The sequence below is a fragment of the Bos mutus genome, chromosome 6 (assembly GCF_027580195.1).
Source record: "Bos mutus isolate GX-2022 chromosome 6, NWIPB_WYAK_1.1, whole genome shotgun sequence".
NCBI lineage: Eukaryota > Metazoa > Chordata > Mammalia > Artiodactyla > Bovidae > Bos > Bos mutus.
In genome coordinates this window covers 67488803-67507330 of record NC_091622.1, presented here as the reverse complement: position 1 = coordinate 67507330, position 18528 = coordinate 67488803, and the positions used below count along the sequence as shown (strand labels likewise).

Genomic DNA, 18528 nt, shown 5'->3' with positions numbered 1-18528 from the left:
TAACACACAGCATGGCAACTATAGTTAATAATACTATATATATATATATATATATATATATATATATATATTGCATGTTTGAAAGTTGCTAAAAGGAGATTTTAAAAATCTTCATCCAAGGGGAGGGGTGGGGTAATTTTTTTTGGTAACTACAAATAGTGAGGGATGTTAACTAGATTTACTGAGTAATCATTTTGCAACGTATACAAATATTGAATCATTATGTTGAGCTCCTAAAATTAATATAATGCTATGCCAATTACACTGCAAAAAAAGACAAGCCAAAACAAGCCTGCAGATAAGTGGAAGTAGCCGTCTCGTCCAAGGAGGGTGTTCAATAAATGGTTGTCGCTCTTTTCGTTGGGAGGAAAGAAGTAATTTGTAAGGCAATCGAGGAAGTATTCAGTAGAATCTACCGGGTGTCTGGACAAGCCTTGGGGGTGGAGTCGGAGGTTCCAACAGGAGCCGGGTTTCAGCCGGGGCAGTTGTGTGTGGGTGAGGCCACCAAGAGAGAAAGGGACTGCGAGGCGGGGGATGGGGTGCACTTGTTGAATGACTCACGCGAGGAAGCGAGGGGCGGGGCGCCACGGGGGCGGAGCGAGAGGAAGAAAGAGGCGGAGGGAAGCTCCAGAGCACAGGCGAGGTCCTGGAAGCGAGCGCGGTAAGGGGACCACGATAACGGCTCCCGGGGGTCGCCAGGGGCGGGCGCGGGCACCCGGGAAGCCGGAGCATCCGAGGTGCAGCCACGGCCGCACAGGGTGGCGAGCTTGGCTGGGCGCGCGAGGGAGACGCGGCCTGCGAGGAGATCCTCAGCCCCGCGGGTGTGCCCACTTGAGGGGTGGGGGCAGGTAACAGCAGGTGCGATAGCGACAGGGGGTGGCCTTCTTTGACTACATGACTTCTGGGGTCCTCAGGACGGTGGTACTTAGCCTAGAATCGCCCCTTACTGGCCCGGCTCCGGATGAGACCCCGATGGCAGCAATTTCCTGCAAGCTGATCCAGCTCCACCCCCAACCCCACTCCCAGTCCCTGCTCCCCTACCAGAAAGTGCAGGGACCCTCCCTAGCTGTGTCCGATCGCACGCCCCCACCCCCCTATCCTGCCGATCGCCTCCCTCCCACTGCCCACCCGTCAGGACTTCTGCCACCCCACCCCCAACAACTAAAGAAGCAGAGGGACCCCAAACCAGATCTGGGCATAGGGTGGGGGCTGCACCTTTAGGCAACACCCTGAGAAGCCCAGCTTAGATGTGGACTGAAGGCTAGATGGGTGTGAAGGGGCTTCACCACCAAAGCCCAGTTGTAGTGTTTTTGCTTCCGGATTTGAGGCAATGGCCTAACTAGGCAAAGATAATCTAATTTGGCCTTATGTCAGCAAAGACTTCCTGGAAGTCCTCAAGAAATAGGGTGCTCAGGGTTCTGACAGCTGCCCCTTACTGCTCACACACTCACTGTGTGCTGGTTGTGGAGCTGCCGACTTGTGGACCTCACCCTTCATCCTTGTACTAGCCCCTTAAGGTCCATTACCCGCACTTGGCAGTTGAGAAGTTGTGGCACAGACACTTCAAGTTACTTACCCCAAAGCCAGGCTACCAAGTAGTCAGGATCTGAACTCAGGTCTTCCTGATTCCAAGACTTTCCACCCTAGGGCATCATACTCCCGCTATAATAACATCAAGCACCGAAAGTGAAACTTGGTCAAGTGTGGATTCCCTTGGCTGATATTCCTGGCAGCTTAGTAGGAAACTGAATTGTGTATGAAAATATGTTCATTTTGCATGAAAGTCAGTGGTTGTCATGGAGTCTGGACCTGCAGAGGACAGTGGCCCATTGACTGGGCAGGAGGTTGGGTAGGGTTCATGGTCCACCTGGACTATGCCGGTTGTTCTGAGCCACATGACACTGATGATTTATTTCTTCCTCAGACACCCTTTCCACTTTGTATCAGCTCTTCTTTCTCAGTCCTCTCCTTGGCCTGTTGTTCCTCCTCCTGTTGGTATTCCCTTGGCCTCGATGTTCACATTCTCCAGTACTCTTCTTACACAATTTTATTCCTGTTTCCTACTTTACCTATCATTTCCTAGATGGCAACTTCCAAACTGATCTTTCCAGCCTACTCTTAATCTGTAACTCTAGACCCAAATCCTCAAATATTCTAATCCCCAATGGTTAATTCCAATGTATGCCCCCACAGGCACCCAAATCCAACATTTCCAGATGCAAAATTATCATCTCTAGCCTTCCCACAAGGGTCTTGGTTCAGGCCTCTTGACTTCATTCCCTAGATTATGATAGCACTTTCCAATCTGGTCTCCCTGCCCCTGGAGTCCATCCACTCTCCACAGGCCGTCTTGAAAGCTCAAGAGTCTTAGTCTTTGGTGTCTTCAGATCTAACCAGAGAGAACATGCCTTTTTTCCTCTCCTTCCTCAGCACCCTGTGCCTACCTCTAGGGAAGACTTCTACATGTTGTATAACTGCCTGTCTTCCCTGTAGACTGTGAGTTACTTTAGTATTGATGTCGTCGTCTTTTGTAGCCTTTGGTCTGGCACATAATAGACACTCAGTAAATATTTGTGTAAGTTAATGACATGGTAATGAATTGAAATTTTTCAAGGTAGTTTTTAAGTCTTAAGGGCTAAGTAATCTGCCTGCAACATGGGAGACCCGGGTTGGATCCCTGGGTTGGGAAGATCCTCTAAAGAAGGGAATGGCTACCCACTCCAGTATTCTTGCTTAGAGAATTCCATGGACAGAGGGAGCCTGGTAGGCTACACAGTCCATGGGGTCATAAAGAGTCAGACACGGTCGTGACTGACACTGTAGGTTGTAAAACATTTCACTCTGCCTTCTTTGACATCTCACTCCACTCCACCTCTGATCTGTCACCATCAGTCTGTTAGTATGTGTGTGTGTGTTGCTGGGGAAGGAGCATTAGAAAGTGAGTTTGCAGGTGGTTGGAAGTTAAGATTAATGACAAAATGAAAGTAAGTTTTCCAAATAGGGGTGTTGATCCTAAGGGTGTTTTATGGTTGACATAAATGTTCTATCACTGCACAGTGACTCTTACACTTTCCTTAGATAGTGGGTCAACAAGGAAGCTGAGTCCACTCAACTAGAAGAGAAGCGAAGACAAGGTCATCATGGCTTCAGTATCCACACATGAAAACCAAGAAAAAGGTCCCCATTTGCCACCACCAAGCAAGCAGGTATGTATTTATAATTTGAAGTCTGCCATCTAAAGAGGAATATCATACAGGACTTCCCCTTAAACCTCATCCTTGATCAATTGTCTTACTTTCCTCTGCCTGGCACTTTGTAGGATAGGCTCAAGGAAAATAGAACGGAGAAGGAAAGTATGTTTCTGGCTGTCTTGAAAAGGAGACTTTTATTTACAAAATCTTTTCTTTACTCTTCCCTGTTTAGAATTCAACTTAACTAACTCTTCTGTAGGTTGTCAGTGACTGAAGAGGTTTCCTTTAGCAGAGCAAAACTCTTTATTGAATCTAACAGAATGCTACATGATGCATGCTTTTTACATTTCTGTTACCAAGGCTAATCATGCTAAGGATATGCTGCTGACTGTAGATACTGTTCAAGATGGCAGAGCCCTGAACTACTAAATTAGTCATCAGATTGAGAACCCAAGTGTTAACTGGGGCACAGTTTTTCAGCTTGTTGAGAATGAAGATTGTGTGTCTTGGGGACACATGAATGAAGAAAAGAGAAGGTATTGTGATAGGTAAATAGAGCTCATGTTCTCTGAGGTCAACTTTTCAAGCTAAAAATGGGTTATGGAGATTATATTTCAGAGCAAAGCTTAGGAGAGGCAAATAGACAAATGATATCATGTCACAAGGAAAAGAATTTAGACACCCAAGTTGCCTCTGTGAAATGGAGAGCCATAAAACATTTATGGCTCTACAGAAAAGGCTCACCAGAGCTCCCTGAGGACACTCTCTGCTGGTACTTCATTCTTGACTGCAGGACTCACAGCAGCTGTGATAGTCGGGTTCCCTGACCCTGCATGTGTGTGTTTAGGGGAGGGGAAGGAGAGAGATGCTTATTTCTGCCACAGGCAGAACCAAGAAGAAATATTTACACTGGGGGAAGGAGGAGTGTTTGCTGAGCTAACATAAGTGGAGCATAAGAGCAGGTCCTTCTCTGGTTGCTGTGGCTCACCCTGACCACTGCTTCCGCGTGCTGCACTGGGGGAGCTGTAGAGGAAGAAGAGAGGACTTGCCTGCTTGGGTGGTAGGTAGAGCTCTGAAGGCACTGGCACCACAGGGTCCTTGTACCTCACCATCATGCACGTAAAGTGCTTGGCACAGTGCCTGGCCCAGGGGCAAGTGTTCGAGAAATGGTGATCACCGTTCACACTGACATCTACTACAGAAAGTCCAAAAAGAACATTTGCAAAATCAACAGGGTGAACTTCAAAAGCCATAGACTTCACCTCAACAAGAAAATCACTAAAATTCCAAGAGATAAAAGGAAAAGGACCTACATAAGTAATTCACAAACAAGGAAATATAAGTGTGATTTAAGGAAAAATTTCAATAAAGTTTGTTTCTAAAAAACAAATGAATCACCCACAGAATGGGAAAAATTATTTATGAATTATATGTCTGATAAGGGTTTAGTATCCATAATATATAAAGAGCTCTTATAACTCAACAACAGAAAGACAACCTAATTTGAAAAAATGAGCAAAGGGCTTGATTAGGTATTTCTCCAAAGAAGATATACACATGGCCAAAATTCAGATGAAAAGATACTTAATGGAAAATGCAAATCACAACCACCATTTCACAACCACTAGCATGACCATAATCAAAAACATAAACAATTTAGTTTTTTTAGTTTAAACAAATTAAATAGTTTATATTAAAAGCATTTAATGTGCTAATTTTAAAAAATAAATACTGGGGTTCACCCCCTGGTAAGGGAACTAAGATCCCATAAATTGCACAGTGCAACTAACAGAAAAGAAAGAAAACAGAAAATAACAAGTGTTGACAAGGATATAGAAAAATTGAAAACCTCATACATTGTTGCTGGGATTGTAAAATGGTGCAGCTCCTGTGGAAAACAGTTTGGCAGTTCCCCAATAAGTTAAACACAGAGTTACAACATGGCCCAGCAGAGCGGAAAACTAAAACTTGTACAGGAATGTTCACAGCAGCATTATTCACAATAGTCCGACAGTGGAAACAGTCCAGATATCCATCAATGGATGAATGGATAAACAGAATGTGTTATGTGCATACACTGGAACATTACTGAGCCATAAAAAGAAATGAAATACATGTTACATCATGCATGAACCTTTGACACATTACACAAAGGAAAAGAAGCTAACCACACAAGGTCACATGCAGTATGATATTGTTTGTACAAAATATCCAGAATAGGCAGATCCAAAAGGCAGATTAATGGTTGCTAGGTGATTAGGGAATGAGGAGAGACTCTTCAATGGGTATGGAATTTCCTTTGAGGGTGATGAAAAAGTTCTGGAACTAGATAGATATGGCTGCACAATATTATAGATATACTTAATGCCATTTGTTGTCTGCTTTTTATTGTATACGATGGTTAAACACATTTTTGTAAACCAACTATACTTTAATATAGAAATTTTTTTTAAATAAAGTATACCAGAGTATGAAAAAAATTTTTAAGTAAAATGGTTCAAATGGTAACTATTACGGGTATTTTACCATAATAAAAATTTAATGAGTCACTGAACAACAAAAGATTACAGCCCAAGGAGTGAGTAGCATTGCAGGGGAAGCGTGCAGAGGAGAAAGATAGAAGAAGAAAATGTGGGGACTTCCCTGGTGGTCCAGTGGCTAAGACTCTGAGCTTCCAATGCAGGGGGCCAGGGTTCAGTCCCTGGTCAGGGAACTAGAGCCCGCATGCCACAACTAAGAACTGGTGCCGCCTAGTTAAATAAATATTTAAAAAAGAAAATGTGGCCTCAGCAGTAATGCATTCTGACCAGATATCTGCTTCATGCTCGCTAAACCATGAATCACTGTTTGCTTCTCAAAAAAATTCTTTTCTTGCTCAAGTTCACCCAGTGCTTGCATCTGCAAAGCACTGGCTGAAACCGGCTATTGCTCAGTGCTGGCAGCCAGGATCCAAGGCATACACGCTGTGAGACCAGAGGGAAGAGACCTCCTTGCCCTCCTCGGGGGGAAAATAAAACAGATGCTTTTCTGATGATTTCAGTCAACTCATCATGTAACTTCCCTTGCAGAGTCTGTTGTTTTGTCCAAAATCAAAACTGCACATCCACAGATCAGAGATTTCAAAGATTATCCGGGAATGTCAAGAAGAAAGTTTCTGGAAGAGAGGTAATCGCACCCCTCTTAATTGTCGTTAACACTGTATTTGCTGCCTAATATAAACTGCCTAATATCATATTAGAATTATGGTAATGATTTTTTTTTTTTTAGCAGGAACTTTGCATAATTCCGGGAAGAACGTTGGTATCTGAGGCTGTTTGGAATTTAAATCCATATTGAGACTTTTTTAAGGGCAGGGACAGTATCTGATGTAGGAGCTGTTTACCTTCCTTAGCAGAAAGTGATTCACCCCTAACACTTTCCTTCATGTGACCGAGAAAGTGAACCAGGAATGTTAACTTAGAATTTCTTGAAAGAGTAGACCTTCCACAATTCCACTGGACTCTAACCTTCATCAAGTTCAGGTTCATTGCGCCCTCCTAGAGCCAAGCATGGTGCTTCACATATAAAAATACGTGAACCAGTTAAATATTTGTGGAATGAATGAAGAGTGGGAGCATTCTGTTAATACTTCCCTTACAGTGTCTTGAAATAACTTTTTCTGTCAAGTCTCTTTCTCTTTCTGGGCCTGCTTTATATAAGACAAGGGTGTGAATTCAGGCAGTGCATTAAAGTCCCATCTAATTTTAAAAATTCATGACTTTTCATTTGAAAATGTCATACCAGAGCCTGTAGATATAGTCCCAATATTGCTGGCATAGAGCTAATTTTACTTTGAAATACTCATTTTGATTTCTTAAATTATTCAAATTCAGTATCAGTTGTTTTGGAAATAACACTGTTTAGAAGTTGATATTTGCTATGCATTACTGATTATTGATTATGCTGCTAGAAATTGTTTTCTGATAACCCATGAGTAAGTAATTGAAGTAAGCCCCTAGTAGTTTAAAATTACAGTATGACTCATTTGCCTACCATCAGGTAGATAGATCTGAGTGGAAAAGCTGGTTGCTATTTGATTTGTCTTGGTTACTAGGAAGAGCTAGCAGCTAAGCCAAATCAAATAGTATATATAATCACTTCTCACTGCTTTGGGAAGAAGTCATTTGACACATTTTGACTAGAAACTGCTTTTGCCAGACCAACGTGTCTGTTTTTAAAAATCATCTCTAAACATTGCCCATGTTTACTGCGAATATAGTAATTTTCAGAAAATAAATATATCCAAATCGTGCAACAAAATGGCATTAGACAAAAGCAGGGCACTATCCTAAACAGGAGGTGCAGTTTATTGTCCTTTTTTTAAAAAAACTTTTCTGCAGGATTGAAATTTTCTAAATATACGGCTCACGGCAACTCCCAAATTCCCCAGCTCAGTGCACACACACATGAATGTGCCTGTGTTGTATGTAGTGATGAGAGAGATGATGCATGGTGGGTGTTGGAGATGGAATTGCAGGGAGTCTAGATTTTGTTATGTTAATGCTGTGCATTAGGTTGAGCGCCTGGGGCAGACCCCAAGAAAATTCTCCATGTGGTGCTTAATATTTGTCAAATAAGTAAAATAACAAATGACTAAGATCTCACTGCCAAAGTAAGAAGAAAAAAACAGAGTAATTCTCCCTGACCTCTAGGGAAGGTGCCAAATTTCAAAATAACAATACTTAAGGGCTTTTTTGTTTTACAGCTCTGCCTTTTTCTCTTGTAAGCATGCTTGTCACCCAAGGACTGGTCCATCATGGTAAGTAAGAGTTGATATTTAGTAAATGTTTTAACTTAAGAAAATCCAGTTTTCTGTGGTCCTCCTGGCAGGTTTTGGTACAATACTTGGCATTTCTGTTTTGGTGAAGGATTTATTTATGCAGGCTTTAGACTGTTTCTAGTCTATGTCCCCATACTTCTTTCCCATAGATGTCCTCTTCCTTGGAATGAGTGACTGTGTTAGGTTACATGGCAAAGGGAAATTAAATTTGAAGATGAAATTAAGACTTCTTTATCCTTTTTGAATTTAAATGTTATAAAATGAAATAATAATGTCTTTATACATTACTTCCTAGGTTATTTAGCAGCGAATCCGAGATTTGGTTCATTGCCTAAAGTTGCACGTAAGTCATAGAAGTTAAAAAACAAAGATTCATTTTTATAAAAAGGTTATGTTTATAGTAACTGGAGATAGGAATGTCCAGGTCAATCTCTCTGAACACTAGTGTCCATTTTTTGCCACATTGCAGTTTTTTAGTTCATTCCACACTTTCTGACAGAAAGCTGAGCAGTAGGGACTTCACCTTAGTCCTCTCTGAAGCGTGGCCTAGGAGGGCCTGGCCGGAGACACAAAAGGACATTGCCAGCAGAGCCTCTGAACAACAGCTCCACAAGGGATTTTAATTTTTTATTTTGGCCAATCTTTTCCAAATATTTTCTATAATGGACATGATAAATGAAGAGTTTTTTAAAATCAGGGCTTTCTGATAACGTTGTTGTTTAGTTGCTAAGTCATGTCCGACTTTTTTGCCACCCCATGGACTATAGCCCTCCAGGCTCCTCTGTCCATGGGATTCTCCAGGCAAGAATACTGGAGTGGGTTGCCATTTTCTCCTCCAGGGGCTCTTCATAACTCAGGGATTGAACCTGAGTCTCCTACACCAGCAGGCAGATTCTTTACCACTGAACCACCAGGGAAGCCCATTTTCTAATATACATTTACCATAAACTTAGGCTTTCACCTTCTTGCACTGATTATACAGAGACCTTTTATGTCCACAGAAGATACATTCTGGTGTACCATCCAAAACCTCATTCCCGGCAGGAATAGCAGGTTAGAAATGTTTTCCATGGTCCTGCCTCGTGACCTCCCTCCCCTGCCTGCAAGATAATGTGGCTCCCCATACTCCATCCATACAGAGAATTAAGGGGTCTCCTACCTAGTGATTTGGAGGCTACCCAGAGCCACAACCCAAGTCCCACCTCTCCCTTCCTGGGTGACCTCACAGACTTGTCTGCCAGTTGGGCCACCCTCTGGCTGCCCATGTCAGAGCATCACCTTGGCTTGCTATAACCTGGCCCTTCTATCTCCAGTTCAAAACTGAGGAGATCAAAAAGTCTCTAGTTCCCAATCCTGCTCTTTAATAGAGAGCTTCATTCCCAGAGTTTTTGTTCATTGATTTAGTAAGGTACTTTTGATATAAGAATTATTGCTGTTAATAAAGAAAGTTCTAGCAGACAATGCAGGAGGTTCCAAATATTTAAATTGTTTATCTTTCCTAACCTGCTTTTACAGTTGCTGGTATCTTAGGATTTGGCCTTGGAAAAGCATCATATATAGGAGTGTGCCAAAGTAAATTCCATTCCTTTGAAGGCCAGCTGCGTGGAGCTGGTTTCGGTCCAGGGCATAACAGGTTTGTACTCTGTTTGGTTAAGGGATTATAATAAAGGTAACTATTAAAAAGTAAATGAAAGGTCATTCAACCATTTGTAATATTAAAATAGTTCTAACATTGATATGTTGAAAAAAATTCAAAGTTTGAGTTGTTGCTATTCATTAATAATTATGATTTAACTGAGTTACCTATTTTGTTTGCTCATCAAACATTTAGTAAGTACCTACTACCTTCAAGGCATTGTACAAGTGTCTACTGCTGCTGCTGCTGCTGCTAAGTTGCTTCAGTCATGTCCGACTCTGTGTGACCCCATAGATGGCAGCCCACCAGGCTCCCCCCTCCCTGGGATTCTCCAGGCAAGAACACTGGAGTGGGTTGCCATTTCCTTCTCCAATGCATGAAAGGGAAAAGTGAAAGTGAAGTCGCTCAGTCGTGTCCGACTCTTAGCCACCCCATGGAGTGTAGCCTACCAGGCTCCTCCATCCATGGGATTTTCCAGGCAAGAGTACTGGAGTGGGGTGCCATTGCCTTCTCCAGTACAAATGTCTAATGAATGCCTTAATCAGTCAACACAGCTTCTACCGTCACAAGATTATACAAGTTTAACCAGGATTCTCAATTGCAAGACTTCTCAGAGCCTTTACTATTAATATAAGTTGTGATGCTCATGAGGGGATACAAGCAGTAGGCCTCTGGAGTTAGCCACATTACCTCTGCTGTTAGAGTCACTGGGTTCAAAAGCAGTTCTGTTTACTTACTAACTTGTGTGACCTTGGACATGTTTCTTAAATTCTCAAATCTTCAGTTTTCTCATCTGTATAAAATGGCCACCAGAATTTTTTTATGGGATGTTATAAGGAATAGGAATGATTGCTTATGACACTCAGTGAGTGCTCAGTGAATAATAACTATTTCTATCATGGTACTATAGGACTGCTGTTGGGGACACCTTACTCTAAACACCCCATACTTGTTTGAAAGGCAGCACAGCATGCTGACAACAACATTGGACAGGAAGATCATTGTTGGCCTTCTAGTGGATGAAATTCCAGGAGTCTAAAACCGAGAAACAACTCCAATTATTCCTGAGAAAACAAAAGCTTGAAAACTTTAGCTTAGAAAATACTTCTAAATAATCTAAAATACGATGCAAATGAATTTATTTACAAAACAGAAATAGACTCAAAAACATAGAAAATAAACTTATGGTTACCAAAGGGGAAAGGGGGTAAGAATAAATTGGGAGATTGGGATTAACAGATGCACAATTACTATATATAAAATAGATAAACAACAAGGTCTTACTGTATAACCCAGGGAACTATATTCAATATCCTGTAATAAGCCATAATAGAAAATAATATGTATATAAACATATGTATTAGAGTAGGCAATGGCAACCCACTGCAGTATTCTTGCCTGGAGAATCCCAGGGACAGAGGAGCCTGGTGGGCTACAGTTGATGGGGTTGCAAAGAGTCGGACACGACTGAGCAACTAAGCACAAACATGTATATGGAGAACTGAGTCACTTTGCGTACACTAGAAACTAACACAACATTGTCAATTAGCTATATATCAATTAAATTTTTTTTAATCCCTGAATAATATTGTGTTCAGACGAGAGCTTCCAGTGTCAAAGTACAAAACAACATTTTTGCTTCTGTTTTAGGCACTGCCTGCTTACCTGTGAGGAATGCAAAACAAAGCATGGATTAAGTCAGGAGAGAAGTTCACAGCCTTCAGCTTCCTAAACTCTGTGTGTGGGCACCGAAGCCTCAAAGAGCATCTGAATTTGTGTACCTTTAAAATGTCAAGTGTACTTTAAAATAACTTGCATATTGTGGAACAGCAACATTGTGATTCTCTTGCTCTATTGAAATGCTTTCCTGTTAATTCTCAATTGGATTGAGCATTCCATGTTTTCTGCTGTTTAAGAACATGTTGGGAGCATTCATACACCAAATAGCATTGCATTGCACTCTTACCTCCTTACAGCTAAATGAAAGAGTTTGAAGTCTTCTCTGATTCACCCCCATTCACCCCCATTTCACTCTTGCTTTTGTTCAGGGTTTTAAGATCTCTGATAGAGAACAGGAATGAACGCTGAGAAACTTGGGAAATCATGCCCAAAGAAAACCAATGTGTATGGAGGTAGAAATACAGAACTACAAGGAAGACTGTGTCTATGGGAAGTGGTTTCTAAAATGTAGGAGCCAAGCTTTTCTAACTTAATGGAAAGTATTTCATTTGAGAGCATCGCAATACAAATCAGCTGTCCTTTTAGTGACCTTAGCGATTTCGTGTCTGCCCGGTATGGTGAAGTTTTGGAAAAGCTGGTTGTTTTAGGTTACTTGCTTAGCTCATGGTCAGTTCTCGAGAACTGGGGCTCTTTTATATGCTGCTCGTGGCTTAAAAGAATAAACAAAACTTCTCCAAATGTCCCTCCGGAGCAGTTTGCATATTTCTGGGAAGAATCACTGGAAGAATTAATTCAGAGACTGATAAACTTCAGGGTTTTAAGGGAGCTCAGAGGGAGCCAATCCAACCCCAAGAGTTGCATTCCTATTCTCATGCCAGGTTTTTTTTTGCATGAAGACAGACTCTTCCACTGGGGACCCTTTGTCTTTGTTAGGTTGTCTGAGCCCTACGTGAACATTTCTGCATCTTTGTACTTTCTCAGGAAAATGCTGTATATGTGTGTCACCATTCATTTAATGAAGGTGTGTGTATGTTCACTTTACATTTTACTTAATTCATCTTGAAAACTGTATCATGGAGGTAAAAAGGAAAACCTCATTGAAAGTTAATGCTTAAAAATAAAAAAATTCAAAGAGAAAAAAATTAATGCTTGATATATATTTTATTTTCTACATCAAAAATATTTAGAAGTTTTTATTTTTACATGGATAGTAAGTGTATGAAATGGAGTAATTTTGACCATGTCTCTTTTTATATTGTGGGCTTCTCTTATGGCTCATATGGTAAAGAATCTGCCTGCAATGCAGGAGACTCCGGTTTGACACTGGGGTAGAGAAGATCCCCTGTAGAAGGAGATAACAACCCACTCCAGTTTTCTTGCCTGGAGAATCCCATGGGCAGAGGAGACTGTTGGGCTATAGTCCATGGGGTTGCGAAGAGTCAGACACAACGGAGCAACTAATACTCACACACTTTTATATTACATATCCTGGGTTTTCTTCCTGTCAATAAAATTCTGTTTGTGTAAATCAGGATGCAGAGCCAATATCCTGGGTTCTTGGGTGCAGTTTGACTCCTGGTTCTGACAACTAGCAATTGATGACTCTGTGTTATCTCAGCTATTGGCAGAAACTCAGAATTGGGCACATTTATTTCCTGTGTTCCAGAAAATGAATTCCCAGGGATCAGAGTATTTTCACATTGTTAAGCACAGCAAGTCAATGTGAAAACCCATCTTGGGGCAGTGGGGAAGGATGAATCTATTATTGCTGAAAGGGAACATTATGCTTATTGCTGACAACTTCATAGTCCTTCTGACTCCAATTGGGTTTATGGTTTGGGCTCTCTGATTTTCCTAAGTGGATAAGTTTCTTATTGAAACAGTTTATCACAGTGATTTTAGTGCAAAAGAAAATCAATCAGGGAAAAAACCTCGAAGATCAGCCAATAATTCTTGAATATTTTGCTGCATTATCTGTTGTGTTTATTAGGAAACAGGTGTCTGAGGGTGGCTCTGTTTTTGCAGGAAAGATTTAAAGGAGCAGCATTTGTCTGTTAGCATTTAGCAGTTATCAACACTCACCAACAAAGTGATCATAAGTTTTTGAAGCAGTATTTTCATGATTTACAACAAAAACCTTGGCAAAGAACAAGATAAAATTGTACATAAATTTGCATAAAGGAAAGAACTGAAGAGACTACATGGTAAACATTGGATATCTAACCAGCTTCCTTGGCAAAACTTTCCTTATTCCTTACTGGACTGATGTTCAAGAGTGAAGAAAATGGAAAGTTTTCACATTTGGTTTTTGGAATTTAAAATGTAATGTTTAGATACTGCAAAGAAATATAGGAAAACAATAAAATGGGAAAGACTAGAGAAAAGTAGAGATACCAAGGGAACATTTCATGCAAAGATAGGCACAATAAAGGACAGAAATGGTAGAGACCTAACAGAAGCAGAAGATATTAAGAAGTGGCAAGAATACTCAAAAGAACTGTATAAAAAAGATCTTGACCACCCAGATAATCACAATGGTGTGATCACTCACCTAGAGCCAGACATCCTGGAATGCAAAGTCAAGTGGGCCTTAGGAAGCATCACTATGAACAAAGCTAATGGAGGTGATGGAATTCTAGTTGAGCTATTTCAAATCCTAAAAGATGATGCTGTGAAAGTGCTGCACTCCATATGCCAGCAAATTTGGAAAACTCAGCAGTGGCCACAGGACTGGAAAAGGTCAGTTTTCATTCCAATCCCAAAGAAAGGCAATGCCAAAGAATGCTCAAACTTCCACACAATTGCACTCATCTCACATGCTAGTAAAGTAATGCTCATAATTCTCCAAGCCAGGCTTCAACAATACGTGAACCATGAACTTCCAGGTGTTCAAGCTGGTTGTAGAAAAGGCAGAGGAACCAGAGATCAAATTGCCAACATCCACTGGATCACTGAAAAAGCAAGAGAGCTGCTTTATTGGCTACGCCAAAGCTTTTGACTGTATGGATCACAATAAACCATGGAAAATCTTTAAAGAGATGGGAATACCAGACCACCTGACCTGCCTCCTGAGAAATCTGTATGCAGGTCAGGAAGCAACAATTAGAACTGGACATGGAACAACAGACTGGTTCTAAATCGGGAAAGGAGTACATCAAGGCTGTATATTGTCACCCTGCTTATTTAACTTATATACAGAGGACATCATGAGAAATGCTGGGCTGGATGAAGCACAAGCTGGAATCAAGATTGCTGGGAGAAATATCAATAACCTCAGATATGCAGATGACACCACCCTTATGGCAGAAAGCGAAGAGGAACTAAAAAGCCTCTTGATGAAAGTGAAAGAGGAGACTGAAAAGTTGGCTTAAAACTCAACATTCAGAAAACTAAGATCATAGCATCTGCTCCCATCACTTCATGGTAAATAGATGGGGAAACAGTGGAAACAGTGCCAGACTTTATTTTTGGGGGCTCCAAAATCACTGCAGATGGTGACTGCAGCCATGAAATTAAAAGACGCTTGCTCCTTGGAAGGAAAGCTATGACCAACCTAGACAGCATATTCAAAAGCAGAGACATTACTTTGCCAACAAAGGTCCTTCAAGTCAAAGCTATGGTTTTCCCAGTAGTCATGTTTGGATGAGAGAGTTGGACTATAAAGAAAACTGAGCGCTGAAGAACTGATGCTTTTGAACTGTGGTGTTGGAGAAGACTCTTGAGAGTCCCTTGGACTGCAAGGAGATCCAACCAGTCCATCCTAAAGGAAATCAGTCCTGAATATTCATTGGAAGGCCTGATGCTGAAGCTGAAACTCCAATACTTTGGCCACCTGATGCTAAAAACTGACTCATTTTAAAAGACCCTGAAGCTGGGAAAGATTGAAGGCAGGAGGAGAAGGGGACAACAGAGGATGAGATGGTTGGATGGCATCACCGACTCAATGGACATGGGTTTGAGTAAACTCCAGGAGTTGGCGATGGACAAGGAAGCCTAGCATGCTGCAGTCCATGGGATCACGAAGAGTCAGATATGACTGAGTGACCAAACTGACTGAGATACTTTATTCGTGGATGTACCTATAAGAAGAGACAAACGATATGTGAAATCAACAAGTGTTGTCCTGCATGTGTATTTTTAGATAACATGGTAAAATGTTCTTAACTGTGGCATGCGTACATGCTAGGTTGCTTCAGTTGTGTCTGACTCTTTGCAACCGCATGTCTGTAGTTTGCCAGGCTCCTCTGTCCATGGGATTTCCCAGGCAAGAATACTGGAGTGTGTTGCCATTATCTCCTCCAGAGGATCTTCCCAACCCAGAGATCAAACCCATACGTCTTATGTATCCTGCATTGGCAAGCAGACTCTTTACCACTAGCACCATGTGGGAAGCCCATTAATAGTGGAGAAGGGCAGTAATGAGAATAAGGATGATCCTCATCCAATCAGAAAACAGCATTGAAGTGATTTATTTTACTCCCATGTGACACTTTCTGAATATACATTAGAAGGACTGATACTGAAGCTGAAACTCCAGTACTCTGGTCACCTGATAGGAAGAACTGACTCACTGGAAAAGGCCCTAATGCTGGCAAAGATTGAGGGCAGGAGGAGAAGGGGATGACAGAGGATGAGATTATTGGATGGCATCACCGACTTGATGGACATGAGTTTGAGCAAGCTCCAGGGGGGTTGGTGATGGACAGGGAAGCCGGGCATGCTATAGTCCATGGGTTTGCAAAGAGTCAGACACGACTGAGTGATGAACTGAACTGACACTCCAGTGATGCCAGAAGTGTGTTTCTGTCTTAGGTAACATATGTATGGATGACTAGAAAGGACTCTATAAAAGATATTTTAAATTCTGAGACATTGCTTAAACGTTCCACCCAGTATTAGCTAGGGTGACCATTTGTTTCTAAATTTTGCTTCGGTGTGATCCTGAAGTTCAAAAGTTATTGCTGGAGTTTAACTATATTCTACATGAAATAAACATCTCACAATTTAAAAAATAGTAGCAAAATCCTCTTATGTCTGATTCATTTACCAAAGTAGATCATAATTTCCAGAATTTTCAATATATATTGTTATCTATCTATAACTATATATAATGATATACTGTATACAATGCTAATGTATTTTCTAAATTCTCATTTAAGCAAAGATTTTCTCTTCCTGTGCTGTCAGAATGATTCTCCTAGTTTCTGTTAACATTGTGATAGTAATGATACTTATCTTGAATGACTAAGTAATGAAAATGTCATGTAGGTACTTTTCTTACTATTCAACAATGGAATTCGCTAATCAACAGAAAACATTTTCACTTTGAAACTCTACACCCAAATCTGAACTATAAAATCTGATTTCATAGACATTTATAGCGTTGTAGAGATTTTAGTGATTAACCCAGAGGCTTCAAAGTCTGGGACCAAAACGTGTGGTTGTGTGAAGCTGGACCAGTGGCGTATTATACACTAGCATGTTCTTCACTTCCACACACATGCAATAATAGTTGCACCATTAAAGTCAAGGACTTTTAGTTCCTCCTCAACGTGTGTAGCTAATACTCTGAGTCATGTCCTTTGGGATGTTTCAAAGATACTAAAACTCCTAGCAGGTGGGAGAAGTTAACTGTATGCTGCCCACAAACCACACAGACCTCAAACCGTTGGAACCAGGTTGATGATGTCAACTCCCGATTACCTCACCACCAACCAATCAGGCTAAGATCACCGCCTGTCTGCATCATGGTGGTTCGACCTGCTTCTGACCCAGATGCCAGAGGACTACACAGGGGAAAAAGGAGGTGGCACCAGGAAGAACCCTCCCTCTTTTCAGAAAAGCAATGCATATGCCTCCCCCTCATTAAACTTTCCCTAAAATCTTGCCTCAGTCATCCCCTACGTTAAGTTGATTTATGAACTAAGTTCCCATATCTCCATTCTCTGGCCATTGCAAAAGGCTTCAATTTCAGCTTTGAACTCATTTTTGACTGCATGAACCCCAATGGAAAAAGAACCTTCCTTACTGAGGCAGGGGCCTCTGCTGGGCTAGAGCCCAAGCGGGATCCTTATGACCTAATTCGGTAACAAATGGATGTTAGCTATGAGGTTAACAACTACTGCTGTAGTCCAAACCTGTGTGATTGTGTCATGTCTTTGGCCCACGCTAGGCTTTTCCCCATGATCTGCCTTCAAGTCTCATCTGCCTACTTTATGCTTACGCAGCTGGTCATTCTGAACTTCAGTATAACTCGTTATACACTTACCTCTTTTCAATTTCATGGAACTATTTTCAGACTCAACTATCTGTCCTTTTCAGTCCAAAATTTCTGATTAAAGTTTTGCGTCACCTGTACTGAAAACCAGTTTGACCCTTTGCTTTATTAATGTATAATATTCATGTTGTCTAAAAAATCTTTGACTAAAGGACCATCTTGAAGAATTTATAAAATACTTGATTAGATTCTCTCATCTCTAGAAGTGGCTGGGGAAAGAATACGGATGGAAATGGGGAAGTGGCAAGAGAAGGAACCTGGGAGGTTGAAATTAATGATGGTGAGGAAAGAAAATATCAAAAAGGAAGCTCCCTGGGGCTTCCCTGGTGGTCCAGGGGTTAAGATGTCATGTTTCCACTGCGGGGGGCACAGGTTCGATCCCTGGTTGGGGAGCTAAGATTCTATGTCTCACACAACACGGCCAAAAAGTAGGGGGGCAGGGCGGGGTCGGGGGCGGGGGGGGGAGGAAGCTTCCTAACAACGTTTTGAAAACCAGAGCTTATGATTTGGAAGCCCAGAAATGGCTTCATCCATTAACTCCACAAATATTTTTCAGGACTTTCAATATGCAAGGCAATGTGTTTGAAGACATAGGGATACATACATATATAAAATAATCCCTGCTTTCAAAGAGATTAGTGCAGGAGGTAAGATATTTAAATACATAGCTGTAATACAATGTGATGCAATGTCTGCGTGAGATAGATACAAGCTAAATGCCTTTAGAATGCCAGCGGCAGAACTGGTCACTTCTGCTCCCCTTGTGATTGTATTACTGGCTCAATGTTTTTAACGACTCATTTATTTGGGTACGCTGGGTCTTACTTGTGGCACACAGGATCTTTTAGTTGAGGCAAGCAAACTCTTAGTTGCAGCATGAGATCTGGTTCCCTGACCAGGGATTGAACCTGGGTCCCCTGCATTG

At 41.4% G+C, this 18528-nt stretch overlaps 1 protein-coding gene across 2 annotated transcripts; it reads left to right on the top strand.

The window, feature by feature from the left end:
• Window positions 1–521: 521 nt before the first annotated feature.
• On the top strand, window positions 522–12472 carry OCIAD2 (OCIA domain containing 2). 2 transcript variants are annotated; one of them, XM_014478775.2, is made up of 7 exons: window positions 522–661; window positions 3083–3206; window positions 6260–6356; window positions 7936–7989; window positions 8306–8353; window positions 9526–9643; window positions 11297–12472. In XM_014478775.2, the coding sequence occupies exons 2-7, from the start codon at window positions 3141–3143 to the stop codon at window positions 11376–11378; spliced, it is 465 nt and encodes a 154-aa protein (XP_014334261.1). In that variant the 5' UTR covers window positions 522–661; window positions 3083–3140; the 3' UTR covers window positions 11379–12472. The 2 variants fall into 2 exon arrangements, with proteins under 2 accessions (XP_014334261.1, XP_005897686.1); XM_005897624.3 differs by having other exon boundaries at window positions 530–661; window positions 3079–3206.
• Window positions 12473–18528: the final 6056 nt, after the last annotated feature.